Consider the following 16942-nt stretch of genomic DNA (forward strand, 5'->3'; position numbering starts at 1 on the left):
TGTTGTACAGAAAAAAGAAATGCAATAACGATGACTTGAGAGATGATCCAGGTTCCAACAGTTGAATTATGAAGTAAAAGTACAGACAGATATCAGATTATACAGATTAACACCAACTGCATGAATTTGATATTTCACATCTTCACCGTCATCTCTTCAAATAAATTCTATTACTGAAAAACATTAAACATACATGGTTAAATCAGGTAGATGGGATTTACAAACGATTACAGGTAAATTCTAATATAAGTGTAGTCTAATATATATGTGTAGTCCTACTAATCCCTTGAACTGAATTTGAGAGATCTAAGTTTTACAAGAAATGCAAACTAAGACTGATCAAATCAGGCTTCTGCAAACATGAAGGTGTCATCGCCCAGTAATGCTTCAAGATCAAGAAGATCATCGTCAAAATAGTCTGCTGTTACTGCTGCTTCATCTGAGTTGTTCATTGCCATATCATCTGTTGCCTGCAGCATGATTGAAATCAAGAAATATTACATACTGGTACACCATTTTATGGAAGTTAATAAAATAGAGTATGATTTTATGAGCAAGCCCCATTAAACCTTGTCCACTAAAATGTCTTGCTTTAAATTTGGAAGAACAAGTTTTGACATGGTCAAGATAAAATATCTAGAGTTTAATTATTATAAAAAAAAAAATCAACTTTCAGGTCTTGGTTATTGTCGGCTATACGCTTCTTTTTAAGCAATCCTAGGTAATTAAGTAAAATCTGAATCGATAGGAAATAAAAATAATCCACTTGAAGAATCAAAATTTATACACAGCAAAGATATCCTTTTTCATTTATCAGCATCAGGGATATTTAAGTTGTAACCATCAAATAAATAGCTTGCAATTGGGTATCAGCGCATAGTACAAGTAGTTATTGATTCTATGATTTAAACAGACATGTGATATATATGATGCATACTCAAAGTCAAAGCATAAAAGTATCTTTGCTTCCTGCATCTCAGAATGAAATTCAGCATTGTAAATTTTATGATTGAAACAGACATGTAATATATATGATGCATGCTTGAGGTTAAGACATCAAATACCTTTGTTTCCTTCATCTCAGAAACAACATTAAGCAACCTACGATACTGATCTCTTGCCTCAGGATACTGAACCATTGACTTTACCCTAGCAAGGGCCTTTTGCAACCTCTCCTCTGTCTGCTTTCTGCCTTCTTTCAAGAAATCATAATCGTCTTCTTTAGAAGATGTGCCTTGCGTGCTGGGGCCCTCAAGACGTGTCTCTGTCTTGAAACTACTCAAACCTCTTCCTTTCCTTTTCCAGCGTAAAATCACCTTGTCCAGGATTCCCACAGACCAGATGATCTTTTTATAGTTCTTCCTCACTTGGTGTCCTCTTACATGAGCCTTTGAAATTAAAATTATGTTTAAATACAAAACTAGATGGTTGCAGATAAGGACAATTGTGCGTCAAGTGTGTGTGACCGTGTTAAATATAATTTTTTTTAAAAACTGTGTTAAATACTACTTATTGAGGAAGGATTGCATTAAACCTGAATTTTGACTACTCTTTGCCGAAATATCAAGAAATCCTTTCTGCCTTTGTAACTACGGAACTTATTCTGTATTCTGGTTGCAGCGGCATGGACCGGCTCATCATGCTGACCCGCTCTGCTTGACTTGACAGCAAGAAGAGAAAGAGCATGCTCGTCTGACATTCCGAACTGACTATCATCATATTCTTTTAGCTGCTTCTTCTGGAATGACTGTATCCTGTAAACTTGATGAATGCGAGCAGCGGCTTGAGTAGCATGACAGACAGCAGCTAGCGAATCCTTCAAGGAAAGTCCCTGTTGAAAGTCCCCATCACTGATTGGGGTTGGGGTCCTCTCTGCAACTGCCTGCACATCATTTAGACTCGGAACACCTCCAGCATCACAGTTATTTGCATCCTTTAAGTTGAGTGATGAAAGATGGGAACTTAATGCACATTCGGCAATATATCCTGCAATTCCCTTGTGCCCATTGGCAGAAGCAAGTTCTGCTGGATCTCTGCCTCTCGGATATTTAGGTGAAGGATCCGTTAATGCTCCAGGAGCTGCCCCTTGAGAGATGAGGAAAGGCACTGTATGCTCCCTGGGTTAACAGAAAATAAGAAATAAAATATTACCAGAAATGCAATAACAAAATGGTGCACTAGCAAACACATTATGTCCACAAGTTTTGAATGGCAGAGATTTCTACCAAGAGAAGACTACATACTAGAATACAATTTACAAGCATTCAATATCTTTACCTGCCAAAATATGCTGCCCAGTGGAGTGCAGTCCAGCCATTCACATCTCGGAAATTGATATTGACACCTGCAGCTACGGTGGGAGTTATAGCCCAATCATAACCAAGAGCAGCTGCAAAGTGTAGCACCCCTTGGCCACCCTCATCCACTACACTTGGGCCTTTTCCTCCTTCGGCTACTTTTTCGCGGAGCCATGCATGCAACTTCTCCTTGAGTAATTTCTCTGGAAATTGGTTGGCTAATGTTTCAGAGGAGAATTCGTCTGTACTTGTAAGCATAAATATTTGTTGCCACTCATTCTCATCCTTTATTAATGAGTTAAGGTTACTGCTGAAGTTCAAATTATCATCCATGATACCCGGAACTGAATTATGGTAAGCACATCTTATGGATAGCAGATTTGTAAATCGCATATGAAGAAGAGCCTCACTTGAACTATCACTACTTAAATCAGCGGCATCCACATCTCTGAGATTATAAACCTTAAATTCAAATTCGCGTATTTCACTGCAAGCCAGCCTATTGGCACATGTTACATAGAAAGGAACTCTTCCAGAATCGTGATGGGGTGTATGGCAATGAAGAACGCCATCTGCTACAACCTCTGCTGGAACTTCAGCTTCCCCGAACATGCACGCCCACTTACAGTTCACAACGTCTTGATGACTCTTTAAGAACCTTCCAGTTATTACCACCTAGTTATCATATAAGCCAAAAAAATACAAGATGTATTAGTGCATCAACAATCTTCTTATTTTAGTGCATGTAAATTACAAATTTCATATAGTTCTCCTGAAATACAAACATACAACCGCATAATTTCAAATGATGGATTCGGTCCAAATGATAAGTTTGGACTATCAAAATACTTTGGGCTGGATTTGGTTCAATTCCATGACAGTCATGTCAAATCCATCATTACAAATGAATTCTATATCCCCAAAAAAAAAATTTGAAGTAAATTTGTAGCAGGGGATTCAAACGTTAGCATTCAATGTACCTTAACTTCAGTCCCAGAATAAGCACAGTTTGGTGAGAAGTCAATAATGCTAAATAGCTGGTCTTGGGAAAGAGAGGGGCTCATTGTGTAGGTTTCGAACTCCAGTTGAGAGGAAATGTTAGAATCGACAACTGCGACTTCACTTCCAACTGCCTCCCAGTAAGCCCCAGAGCTAGATTGAATTTGTGCCTCATTAACATCTCCGAGTTCCTTGCTCATCCATCGACCAAAGCTATCAAGATTTTTAAGGCCATCCAATGGCTGCTTCAAGGCTAAATGATTGGCTTTCGCATCTACTGTCGCACTGTTCTCCACCTCTGTTTTCATGAAGCTTCCAACTTCTGCAGCTGCAAACTGTCCATTCTGCTCACCATGTTGTGACTCCGTGTAATTAAACAAGTCAAAAGAGTCAATGTTCCCTTCATAAAGCATAGCATTCTGATTGTAATTTGGGTACTGTTGCAAATTCTGTTCCATGGACCACTTCGGCAGGTGCAAAGATTCACCTTCAAAAGACTATTTGCAAGTTGGATTAAAACATGCAGTTATCTCTGGCAGATTTTAAGAAAAAAAAACTCCTAATTTACATGCATATCCCAATTTGATTGTTGATGTAAAATACACTTATGATTTCCATAGACTAAATACAGTTTTGAATAAGAATTTAAACTTTTACAAAATGTCATGGGACTATTCATAATTAGATATCTTATTTACGCATGTTACAGCTACTTATATCGATTGCCCTTAAAGAAATTGTAAATTATCATTCTTGGAAAAATATAAAACAGAACATAACATTGCTTTTTACAGAGATTACCCAAGACAAATTTCTCAAAGATTAGAGCGTCACCTTGCTGTTCTTGACATGAAACTTAAGCTAGTCAGCATGTGATGAATAATCAAAAATGAAACTTTAATTTCAAGAATTTTTATAAAAGCTAAAAGTTGGATACACATTCAACGATTATGTTTCCTAACAAGAAATTTAGATTTTCAATTTTTATTGAGAAAATAAATGATCCATATCAGAAGGCAATCACATCTCACAAGTAGCTAATTATATCTTCATGGGTATATTTTTAGGATGAATAAAGGAGGCCAATCCCCAAGCCACCCGCCCCCCAGGAGAGGGAAAGTCTGGGTAGACAGATCAGTTTTGGTACTAGAGGCAAATATGAAGAAAAAAAAAAAAAAAAAAATCCTGCCAAAAGAAAACATAAAGTAGATACTATTTAACATTACATGACGAATGTACTTTAAGTGTTTTCAAGTAATTCCATACCTGCCACCCTCCTTGGCCACGTAAATGATTTCCAAACTCCTCAATTTTGCCAAAAGCATCTCCGCAATCTTGGGCAGAATTTTCATTTCCCCATCCCGTTACAATATTCAGGGCAGATTCTCTAGACGGATGTATGGGTTGAATGTGTGAAGTGGCTTGAATGCTTCCTTGGTAATCATCTGTTAACAGTTCAATACATTATAATCTCCCATAGAACAGTGTTGAGCTATTTACGACTTAAATGGTTGAAAACAATTTGTAGCAAATACTTTACTTGAAAGAGCTGAATAATAAGGCACAGAAAGTGCATCATCCATCTTTTCTGCGTCAGACTGCTGCAACTTGTGAAAGGATTGGAGCCCAGAACCTGATCGGTAACTATATGCTGCAAAAAAATTAACATTTTGGATTATTCAAGTATAATAGGAAAAAATTTCTAAAAAATATAAAAACATTGTAAAACACACTAGTTAAAGTTGAATATAAGCATGATCTAAGCTTGACCACTGAATATGGCTTAGGAACTAAGATGGCATGTCTAAAAACAAACCTGACTCAGCATCTGCATATTCTGAGGTTTGAGTGCTGTTCAGGCTTGTTGTGTCAGTAGTTTGTGAGGGCACATTATAACCATATTGCTGAAACTTGGAAGATAGAGAGCTGTCAACTTCAGTATCAGGCAAAATTTCTTCTTCTAGAGAGTTGGGAATAACTCCTTCAGTTCCCCTGGTACGATTGTAGTGTGTCCTGTTCCCCTGAAATGGATATTTTTTCTTAAAACTATATAAGCAAGCTAATATATAGTCTCATGCATAAGTAATGTATTGATAGTCTCATGCATAAGTCGTATACTGATATCTCTTATATAGACTAGGATATCGTATATCTCCTTCTGCTTGGCATTAGTATTTTAATATAAAAAAAACACCCACAACTTTGCAAAGTTGGGATGTATTAAAAACTCTGGAGAGACATTCTGTGACCTTGTAACATTAAAGTGATTTAGAGTCACTTACATATCTGCGGCCTTGCTTTTCTAGTGCTAGACTGAGTGAAAGTTAACAAGCATGGATTATGGGTTTTGAAGAAGACTTTGGGGTACCACTCCCTGGGACTAGGCCTCAAATACCTTCAGTTTATATAAGACAAATTCATAAAATTTTATTGTTTGTTATCCACCAATCCAATATATATCTTATTGATGATCTTAGTATCTCTTCAACAATTAGAGTAATATAGCAGACAGTTAAAAGTTTTAAAAAAATCTCTACACTTACAAAACAACACACTTAAAATTTACACCTTTTTCCCTAAATGTTTAAGATACTTTTAGTTACTATATGAGTTTTATATCAAAGTGCCCACAATTCTCACCAAAAACTATCAAGTGACTACCCGGGGGACTCATTTTAGCCAATGGAATCACTATATATATCACTATGTTAAATCTTGAAAAATAATTAATAGAAAACTTAATAAAATCCAAATTGTTAGAATATAAGATCCTGAAAAGGGCCATCCTCTAACACCTTGAGGTTTTAGAGTAACTGGTTCCTTTACATGGTATCAGAGCCAGGTTGGCAGAGGACTCAGGTTCGATCCCTGCCACCCCCAATATTCTCACAATTTATAGTGGCACGAATGGCAAATTAATGCTCCAAAGATGAGCGTCCCTGATCCACTCTTCGACCCATAAAGGGGGAATGTTAGATGAGCGTCCGTGATCCACTCTTCGACCCATAAATGGGCTCTCGAGTGAGGGGGAATGTTAGATGAGCGTCCGTGATCCACTCTTCGACCCATAAATGGGCTCTCGAGTGAGGGGGAATGTTAGAATATAAGATCCTGAAAAGGGCCATTCTCTAAGACCTTGAGGTTTTAGAGTAACTGGTTCCTTTACACAAATCAACAGATGATGTGTGAGTCACATGGATTACAAAAAAGAACTAGAACCAAAGATCACAAAGAAATATAAAAAGGTTGTAGCAAACACGTCATTTGTTTGTTAACTTTTTCATTTATATGTTTTCAAGATTTAGCGGAGTGATATATATAGTGATCATAGTGACTTAAATGAGTCTCTGTCGAGATCGGTTAGTCACTTGTAGTTTTTGATAAAAATGGTGGGCACTTTGATATAATACCCGTTACTATATTATCATTTGTGTGACCCGACTTGTTCCAGCTTTATTAAGTATGAAAAATCTAATATGCTTGTATATTTATCAACAAGGTTTGATGGTAGACTGATTGATCCATCCTAAATGGATCAATACTGGATATAGTCACTCTGTACTTTGAACCTTATCATTTTAATCCTGTTTCCTGCTAGACACACACACACACACACACATATATAAGAGTAACACTCTATATGTGTGTGTAGTATGTATGTATGAATATATATATAAATATTATATATATACACACATATTATATATATATATATATACATATATTTATATATATAGGCTAGTATCATATACAAACCAACCATTAAATAAATACTAAAAACCAGCTTAGTTTAATTTAGTGATATTCTCAATACGATTTAGTGATATTCTCTTTAGAATTTAGTGATTAGTGTTGCAAAATTGGTGAAAATTTCCGGGAATTGGTGAAAATCGGTGAATCTGTTCTTGTACTCGATTCTTGTGGTGGTGGCGGTGGTGGAGATGAAGGCGGTGGACATCGAAGGAGGTAATGGAGCAACAGTTTCGGCAGGAGTGTTCGGCAGATCTGATATATAAACAAAATCGAGCAATGCCTTTATATTGGCAGTAAAGCAGCGGAGATGGCGGAGATAAAGACGACGAAGGTGGAGGAGGTGACGCACATGGAGTGGTGAAGGAGGAGAAGGTGGAGGGGATGGTGGAGGTGGGGTAGACGTTGGTGGTATAGACGGTGGAGGCGGACTGGAGGGACAACAGACGTGGAGGAGGCGCATTGGAGGGACGCCGGACGTGCAGAAGGCGGAGGGGGCGGCGGACCGAAGTTGCCAGAAGTGGAGGTGGAGCTTGAGATGGAGGTGGAAACGGGGTTGTTGAAAGATTTGGTGATTTTGTGTTTAGATTTTAGTGATATTGCAGCTGGGTTTTTAGTTTGTAGAATAAGGAGATCTGTAGTACAATAAGACTCTCTCTATATATATATGTGTGTGTGTGTGTGTGTATCACCAATAATTCCATATCGAATTTAAGGTGTTTACAATAAGAATATCACTTGATATTATAATACTGAAAGATGATATTTATATAATATATCACTGAGCTGAATCTAATCAATCATTTAATGAAGTAATATATGTTATACTACACTTTTTGCCCAAACGACATACAGGTAAACCAATAGGTTATCTTGAATCTTTACAAAAATTAACCCAGGTATGCAATAAATCAACGAGTTCAGATTATTTGTGACGGGGATTGTCTAGGTGGTAAGTGGAGTCGAGTAGATGGAGGTGTGGCTCAGCTAGTCGACTAGCCGGTAAGTCGTATTCTAGTCTTCAGATAGTCAATATATAAATATTAATAATAATTTATACATTGTACAATATGTATATATATACTATTATAAATATTAATAATAATTTATACATTGTACAATATGTATATATATAGTATTATACTAAGAAGCAAGTAAATCTAGTCTTGATAAAATAAACAAGGAAGAGAAATCATGACTACCACAGTAATTAGTCAATGGTCAACATAATATTGAGACACTTACAAATTGGAGTAACATGCATATAAAACAATATGAATGTACATGTTAATACAAGCATACCCGCACTGCCACACACACACGCACCCGCACGGAGTATATATGCATATGTAAACACATTGCAGGAGTACATAAAAACTAAAGGTAAAATACACACAAACTGACATTTTTTGTTTATTTATATGTTTTCACATTTTTCTGAAGAAATAGAACTCAAGGTAAATCGGCATTGAACAGAGATTGAAAAGACGACGAGGCTTGACAAGCCACAACAGATTTAGTCATCCCTTTCAACAATAAGGTTTCTACGCTAAGAGATTAAGCAATTCAAACAAAAAACGATAGGATTTATATTGTGTTTTGTTCGACGCACCAGTCAATGGTCCAAAACAGCAAGGAAATCCGACTAGTCACTACGTCGACAAGTCGGCCAAATTCCTCGAAATAGCAAGTTGACTAAATTAGTCATTTAGGAGATCTCGACTGCTCGATGTTGACTAGTCGAGTGCAGTGACAACCATTTTTGTGACATCTAAATTTAACTGAAGGTTGTTCTTAATTAAATTGTAAAAGGAAAAATGACTAGAGAGTAGAGACTGAAAGGATAAATACTAACCTTTACTTCCCGGTAGTGGACAAGAACTATGTTGGAGAGCTCCCTGAGGCAGTTAATAAGAATACAGGAAAGTCAGAAATTGTAAAATGCTTCAGAAAATATACGGCATGCACAAAAACTTAGTGCACTTCTAAGGGCTTTAGTTATCAAGTAGCTAAAAAATTCATGCATCAATATCTGAAGGACGTAAAGTGTTTCATATATTTACTAACCACACACATTAATTCAAACTCGAGCCTTTAAAGTTTTTTTTTTTACTTTTTCCACTATAATTATTATTAATTATCATAACAAATAAAGTTTTGGCCTTTAAGGCTGCTAAGTTCAGTGTGTCATAGAGTTTCGAAGCAGGCAGCCGAGTTCAGATACTCTCCGACTTATATGTTGTTCAAGCTCGACCTCAATGAACCTACCTCCTTTCTAATTTTTTTACTTTCATCACATAACTCCGCCAGCACCTGCTTATAGAATTTAGACTCATAAATTAGTCTGGTTTGTGCCTGATCTATATAGCATAGTAATAATTTTGAAATAAATGAAACAGCTCAAACTCGACTCAACTTGTGAAGCTCAAGTGCAAGCTTGAGCTGATGAAATCAGAAAATGTCTCACAAATCATCACAGGAGAATACGGATTTAGCCTCATTTGTCAAAGACTTATATATATCAACTCAAAAGTACACCCTGCAGTGTTTAAGATGCATTGGTGTTCTTAGAACATGAATCTCAAAAGCATTTGATGTTATAATTCTGCAACCTTAACCTGTAGTTCTCCAAAGTCATCAATCATTGTATATATCATTGTCTATGCAAGTAATGCACAAAATAACAGATTTAAAAGTCGAATCAATGTCTGAGCAATCCTCCCGCCACCCCTTCCCCCTGGGCAATTTCCATTGTTATATTGCGTATATTTATGTCCACAAGTCTGTGTGCATGGAGAGAGTACTATAATTTAGAAAATGATCTGAAGTAACATATATTTTAGATACTCACTCTTCAAGCAACCAGTAGCTGCGCCTTTGAAAATTTTCATTATTTTCTCCATGAGCATAGTAACAATGCAAAACATCAACACTTCCAGCCTGAAAAAATGTTAAATCTACATACTTAAGATTGATGCATGAACAAAAACTGTTTAGCAGAAAATGATAATAACAGAAAATAAACTGATCAAGTCAATTGCAAGTGTTTATGCATTCTTGAAATGCTTACTTTTACAGCCATTGCAACTTATTAACATATGTTTCTTTCCTTTCTAAGCAGTGAAGGGAGAATGCGGAAACTAAAAGAAGAGGGGGCGGGGGATCCCATAGTATGTAGAGTATTTTAAACAATCCTACTAGTTTTTGCAAATTTATTAGCATAGGAAGCAGGAGGAACGAGTTGGTAAAGTACTTATTAAAAAATATTCCACTAATCCTCATATCCAAACAGGACAATTCTTAATACCAACCTTGAGTCTTTCATGAGCTTCCTTAATTGTCTTTCCATCCCTTTTTTTCCTCCAATTATGTCCATCTTTTCTAAAATACCTTAAAACTTTACGGTCAAAAAGAAATAGTGAACCATCTGAAAAAAGAATTCCATGTCAAGCCGCTGTATAATCGTAAATCATCAACTATTAGAGCATCTTTAACTTGAAAATTCACACACACACACACAGAGAGAGAGAGATGTTACAGTGCTTACTTATAGTGATAAAAGAAGGGAAGCAAAGTAATTAAGAGAGATCAAGCTGCTATACATGTTTGTGGGAAAGCGGAATACACACTATTCAAACTACACTAAGAAAAATTGACAGCTAACTATATGTCATCCACGAGCCAACTCAACCATTTCCCACAGATTCACATAATAAGGAAGTTATTTATCCACATCACAGAAAAAAGCACAGATTTACCATTCAGCTAGTGAAGCTATTTAACATGAGTTCTAACTTGGTAAAAGAGTACAAATTCAATAAAGAGTGTGTTTCCAAGAAACAATACTAGACAAACAAATACACACTATACGTGAAGAATACATAAGTGCTGTTATTTAGTGTCATTTATCATTATATTGGTTTTCTTAAGTCTTAACTAGAGTCTAGAATGAAAAGAACAGCACATTAGTTATGGAATTCACTCAACTAAGTCAGGACACTTAAATCTGATTGCTAACAGTAAAGGCCTAAGAATCCTTGATAAATCTTTAACATAAATTATAATCTATACCATTTATGTATAGATGTGTGTGGACAGATACATATTGCATAGAGAAGAACACACACTACTCTAAACAGGGAATTTATAACATGAAAACTTGACCATTTATTTTTAACCTCTGCATCTTTCACAGCTTCTATTCGCAAATTTTTATGAGAGCAAGTGTAGGCGTGCATGTTTGTGTGAGCAGAAAATGATCAATACACAACACGAAACAGGAAAACATTACATAGCAAACAAGCATGTTGCACAGGAAGCAGGATGGTAAATCAATCATCCGCAAGATTAAGCTAGTCAAATAATAGTTAACAGATGCCTTGTTTGATGCACTTATTGTCATACTTGGAGGCCTATGCGCTGGCTCAGGAGAAATTCGAAACTTGTTATAATTTCTAAGTATTTCACATATTTCAGCAGGCCGTAGCCATCGATTTTGAGCTTCCAAGAGTATTTGCTCAATATCTGCAGTGAAACAACTATATGAGTACATCAAACCTACAAAGTTTATAAACATAATCAGCATACTGTCTACATTCATCATATATATTCAGTGTACCAACAAATTATATTTGCAGCTTGTAATCCATAGTCATGCAATGATATCCATCCATCCATCTCACAGTTCTTGCCCTTGTAACACTAACACATAGGGTTATAATATCTCTCTCCAATACTTCAGCTTTGTTCAACAGTTTTTTATTTCTTTCACACTGCATCTAGTATGATACTCATATCATTTGCCACTTCAATTCCTTTAGATACCTACAGAATTCCCTTTTTACCACATTCATATAAATTTCTAGATATGTGGTGATTTCACGCTATGATATATATTTCACATGAAAACAAAAAAGAAATTGAGATCTTAACATATTTGAAACATTTATAACTGAATGGTATGATAATAAAATATAGCTGTTTGAAAAAATCTATTTTTATACTACACAGTTAACAGCCCAAGTCCACTGGGCCAAGTTTAACTAACTTCAGGGATCCACAAGCTCTCCAAATATAATGACTTGTTAATGTATGAAGCAAGTCCAACAACTTCCCTAAATGTAGGATAAAATGGCTCTAGCATTGTCTACTGACTTCCTATATCACTAGGACATCCCTCTCATTCCCTATCTTTAGTTAAACACTAGTCATTCTTTTATCATTTTTAGGGATAAAAAATTGGGGGTTTTCACAAATACCCAAGGCTAGAAAGATTTTTCCAAAAATACTGTAACTTTTTTCAAAAATTGCAAAAATACAATTTTCCAAATAAAAATTGCAAAAATACCATTTTCTGAAACTATTTTTGCAAAAATACGGTTTGTAACTTTGCAACTGAATATGCAACTGCTAGCAACCATATTTGCAACCATATATGCAACTTTAAAAAAACACTATTAAAAACAACTTCAGATAGGATGAAGTGCCCTTGCAGGGCCTGGGCCTAGTATCAGCAATCAAACAGCCTAATTACCCTATCCCAGCAACACAACCATAGCCACCTCAACTACCATAGCCGCAGCCTCCATAACCACCCCCACCATATCCACGGGCTATTTTCGTTTATATACCATGCATGTGGTCCTCTAATTCTAGAACATTTTCCACCCTTGCTCAATCTAGTAAGCCGTAGCTACAGATTTTGGTATCAATTATTGTAATTTCAATGTTTTGATATATGTCGAGGCTTCAGTGTCCGGGAAGAATGCTTCACTGTCCAGGAATGTATGTGCGTATGTGGATGGGTGGATTGTCAAGAGTCATGACCTTATCGGGTCATTGTTACCTGAAAGGCTAAAAGCACAAGAGCAGAGATTTCTATCTGAAGATTATGGAATTCTAAAAATAAGAAAGTTGCATTTAGTTGCATATTTGGTTGAAAGGTATATTCACATTATTTTCACAAGATGGTAAAATTGCAAAAAATAACTTACAAAAAGTTGATAAATACCCTAAAAAATTTACTTCCCTCCTTCTGTACCATTTAGTTTCCACTTGCTATACTTTTGGTCCCAACTCCCACCATTTAACATCTACTACATCAAATATATTTTTATTTTAATAATAGTGAATAAAAATAAGAAATATTGTTCGAATTGAAATACTAAACAATGTCCTAAATCTATGACACTGTTGGACTTGCTCTTCGTAGTTGGACTTAAGCTTATGGTATGACGTGTTGTTAGTGTACTTAATACTTGACTTAAGCTTATATTCAGTATTTTGAAGATATATACAGCTTACCAGTTATCTTGCTGATATTTTCATTTAAGATTTTACCATTTTCAGTGTATACAGCTTACCATTATATTGGGCTACTAGTTTCATTGTAAGTCAAACTTAGGTCAATTCTACTTGTAAAATAAAACAAAAAAAAAACAGTTTTATCGTTTAGAACTCATTCCTATAATAGCCAAAATCATTGTTGGAATATATGTGTCATTGAAATACTTATCATCTAACCAACATAGTATTGAAGAATGTTTTATGAAAATCAATCTTTGTTATTTCAACATATCTTAAACAGCCGTTGTTATTGGTTAAATTGCATAAAGATGAATAAATATATTGTGTTAATTGGGTGATAAATGAGCATAGAAAAGCTAGAGTAGAAGCTGGGTAAAATTGACTGGGGTTGATTTTTTGCTTACTAGACATAATTGCATGCATATAACAAATTAATTGCAATGAACAGTTTGTGCTAGTAACATCAACACCTATTCAACAAATTAGGAAACTACACTCGCATATCAGAGAGAGAGGGGGGGAGGGAGAGGGAGAGAGAGAGAGAGAGAGAGAGAGAGAGAGAGAGAGAGAGAGAGAGAGAGAGAGAGAGAGAGAGAGAGAGAGAGAGAGAGAGAGAGAGAGAGAGAAAGAGAGAGAGGAACCTAATTGAGGAGCAAGTCCAAAGCGGCGAGTTTCAGCCATGAAGATAAAGAAAAAAAGTCATAAACACAGAGAAAAGCAGCGATCGATCTTGAAGCAAAATGAATGTGATGATGAGATTGGGGAATTCTGATGTATGATCTACAATGGAGCCTGGATGACAATGAACAAAGGTGGAAACATAGAAAGACAAGGCCGCCCAAATGGAATCCACACTGACTTTTCTCCTCACTTTTTCTTTTCTTTTCCCGACTGACACATTCATCGTTTCCACTCAAATATCACGGCAATTATTATTTGCGCCATCTAAATATTCATCTAAGCATAATTCAATAATATTGTTTTTTAAATCTAACATGTGATAACATATGTTTGGGATTTTTTCATAAATATCTAAATCTAAAAATATATACATAATTTTTTTTAAAAATTATGAAAATATCATTTTTCAAAAAGTTTGCGAATATATAGAAGATCGTATTTGCAATCATATCTCAACTGCTAGCAACCATATATGCAAAAGAATAGGTTGAAAATTATATTTAATTGCATAATAAATTACAAGTGTTGCAAATGGTGAAAATAATCCTATCCGGGCCAATATTAATATCACAAAAATAACAACAACAAAATAATATAATAATACTCATTTCCAAGTTAATCTCGTAAACAATCCCATGCAACCTAATAAAGATAAAATAAAGACTCCCATAAGAGTCAACTTAGGAGTCAATTTCAATTTTAAAATCAAACTATCAATCTTATTCAAAACAAACAAGGCGTAAATTTTTCAATACAATCATGATGCAAGACGGCATGAGGCATGAGTCTAAAGATGAACACCTTAGACGATATCAACGAAAACCAAAACACGAACACTCAAGCGAGCAGTGGTAGAAACAGTTGCACCGTATGATTATTGTAGGCAGATGCGATGAGAGAGATGGGGCGGGGTTTGCGTGACCGATGACGGCAATTGCAATGTTAATAGCGATGAGTGAAGGTGAAAAATGACTAGAGGACATGATAGCGGAAACGACAGGGCACGAGGGAGATAATAGCAGAGAGAGATTGGGGGAGCGGGGATATAGAAGAGAGAAGTAAGAAATGCATAGAGAGAGATTGCGGGGGAGAGAGTGCAGGGGAGGGGAGAGAAGTAAGAAATACATGGGTCTTGCAATCTAATTGATTGTACGCTTAAAAAATAATAAATTTGCAACATTTTAGGCAAACTAGTATATTTGCAAATAAATATCCAAAAATTGATATATTTATCAAATTTCTTATGTTTTTTCACTTTTTGAAAAAATATATTTTATTTATGTTTTATCCATTAAAATTAATGTATTTTATTGTGGGATGTCTAAATTTTTTTATTTTATTTTATTTTTTTTACGTAGGAACCCGCAGCCGCTACCCTTCGGGTGCACACTGGGTAAACCCACGAGCTCACGTAATAGCCTACAAACTATGTAAACCAGGTAAACCGCAAATAAGCGACAAGCTCTGGTCTAGGAGGTATAATCACAATAAAAGTTAGACATATAAATTTGATTTAGACATATAAAAGTTAAATTTCTTATAACTGGTTATGTATCATATCATATTCAATATATATTTTATTATATCAAAAAAAATTCTTACGAATACATACATACATACATACATATATATATAGAGAGAGTTGGGCTCAATGGAGACCAAAAATTTTGGAGTCATTAGAGACTACAAGATCTACCGTTAAATAATATGGCAATTAATGGACATGATTAAATATTCTTTGTCCTGCATTTCTTGTCCTACATTTCTAGTTTTGTAATATTAATAATTTACACTATTCTTGTCTTGCATTTCTAGTAATGTATTATTAATATTCTTGTCCTGCATTTCTTGTTTTTAGTTTTAATTCAAAACTATGTTTGTAATTTACACTATTCCTGTCCTGCATTTCTAGTAATGTAATATTAATAATTTGTCCCGCATATTTGTGATATATCTAAGTGTTATTTTGTCTTGCAACAAATTCAGTTCGTTGCAGGACAATGACAATGAGTTTAGTGCCAATCATAGCAGTGTCAAACTACATCATTGTTTTGTATGCAATTATTATTTTTATTTGTTAGGATTTCGGTGATTGAACACCAATATTATGGAATTATTATTTTATGTTATGCAAGATTTAGAAGTACTGCTTGTTGTTCATCGATTTAGAAGTGCAGGACAGGATAGGGAGAGAAAACAAACGTGCAGGACAAAATATATGCAGCCGTTGGATGTTTAATGATTGGATGACCAGGATTAGGTCTCTACAGTCTCCAAATAATCCAGTCTCCATAGAACTTACTTCTATATATATATATATATATATATATATATATATATATATATATATATATATATATATATATATATATATTATTGACTTACATCAGTGATTTTTAAAATAATTATTTGCACTAGAAAACAAAACTTGTCCATTTCCTTTTACTTTTTTATAATTTTATACAAATTTTAGGGTTTTCTAAATAAATATCCAAGTTGAAAAAATATTTTAACAAAACAAAAAATCTTGAAGATACTGACGTTTAAAAAATATTACAAAAATACGGTTTGCAACTATTGCAACAATATTTGCCACCAATCAACCAAGATCAACCACAAATACAACTTCAAAAATTAATACGGATTTTAACTTTACAATCGATCAACCAAAATGAATCACAAATACACCTTCAAAAGTTTAATACCTGAAATCATATTTGGTTACATACTATATTATGTTGTACTATGCGTTGCATAACAAGTTGCACTTATCGCCCTTGAATGCAAAGATGTTCAAAATAGATCTCAAATCTTGGCAACCTTAAAATAAAAATCCAGTCTATATATAACCAATTTAAACCAATTATGATTAATCATTGGATATATATATGTATACACACACGCACGCA

General features: G+C 34.9%; 1 protein-coding gene across 2 annotated transcripts; it reads right to left on the minus strand.

Moving 5' to 3' along the window:
- Positions 1 to 153: 153 nt before the first annotated feature.
- Positions 154 to 15143, minus strand: LOC108214272 (calmodulin-binding transcription activator 3). Of its 2 annotated transcripts, XM_017386193.2 has the most exons (13): positions 13994 to 15143; positions 11451 to 11570; positions 10358 to 10473; positions 9898 to 9986; positions 8902 to 8944; positions 5113 to 5317; positions 4837 to 4947; positions 4563 to 4741; positions 3278 to 3793; positions 2278 to 2972; positions 1535 to 2117; positions 1065 to 1388; positions 154 to 470 (listed from the first exon to the last, which is right to left on the minus strand). In XM_017386193.2, exons 1-13 carry the CDS (start codon positions 14031 to 14033, stop codon positions 345 to 347), a joined length of 3147 nt encoding a protein of 1048 aa, XP_017241682.1. In that variant the 5' UTR covers positions 14034 to 15143; the 3' UTR covers positions 154 to 344. The 2 variants fall into 2 exon arrangements, with proteins under 2 accessions (XP_017241682.1, XP_063945453.1); XM_064089383.1 differs by lacking the exons at positions 9898 to 9986; positions 10358 to 10473; positions 11451 to 11570; positions 13994 to 15143 and adding an exon at positions 9315 to 9355.
- Between the last annotated feature and the right edge of the window lie 1799 nt (positions 15144 to 16942).

This window comes from Daucus carota, chromosome 3 (genome assembly GCF_001625215.2).
Source record: "Daucus carota subsp. sativus chromosome 3, DH1 v3.0, whole genome shotgun sequence".
In the NCBI taxonomy this organism is placed as follows: domain Eukaryota; kingdom Viridiplantae; phylum Streptophyta; class Magnoliopsida; order Apiales; family Apiaceae; genus Daucus; species Daucus carota.

What these genes read in the sequence shown, in the direction of transcription:
- LOC108214272 (XM_017386193.2), bottom strand. Translation starts at nt 14,033, where the DNA reads ATGGCTGAAACTCGCCGCTTTGGACTTGCTCCTCAATTAG. An exon ending in TTATTATTCAGCTCTTTCAA is followed by an intron (nt 4,742 to 4,836) that starts GTAAAGTATTTG and finishes AACTGTTAACAG; the next exon opens with ATGATTACCAAGGAAGCATT. An exon ending in GTGGCCAAGGAGGGTGGCAG is followed by an intron (nt 3,794 to 4,562) that starts GTATGGAATTAC and finishes ACTTGCAAATAG; the next exon opens with TCTTTTGAAGGTGAATCTTT.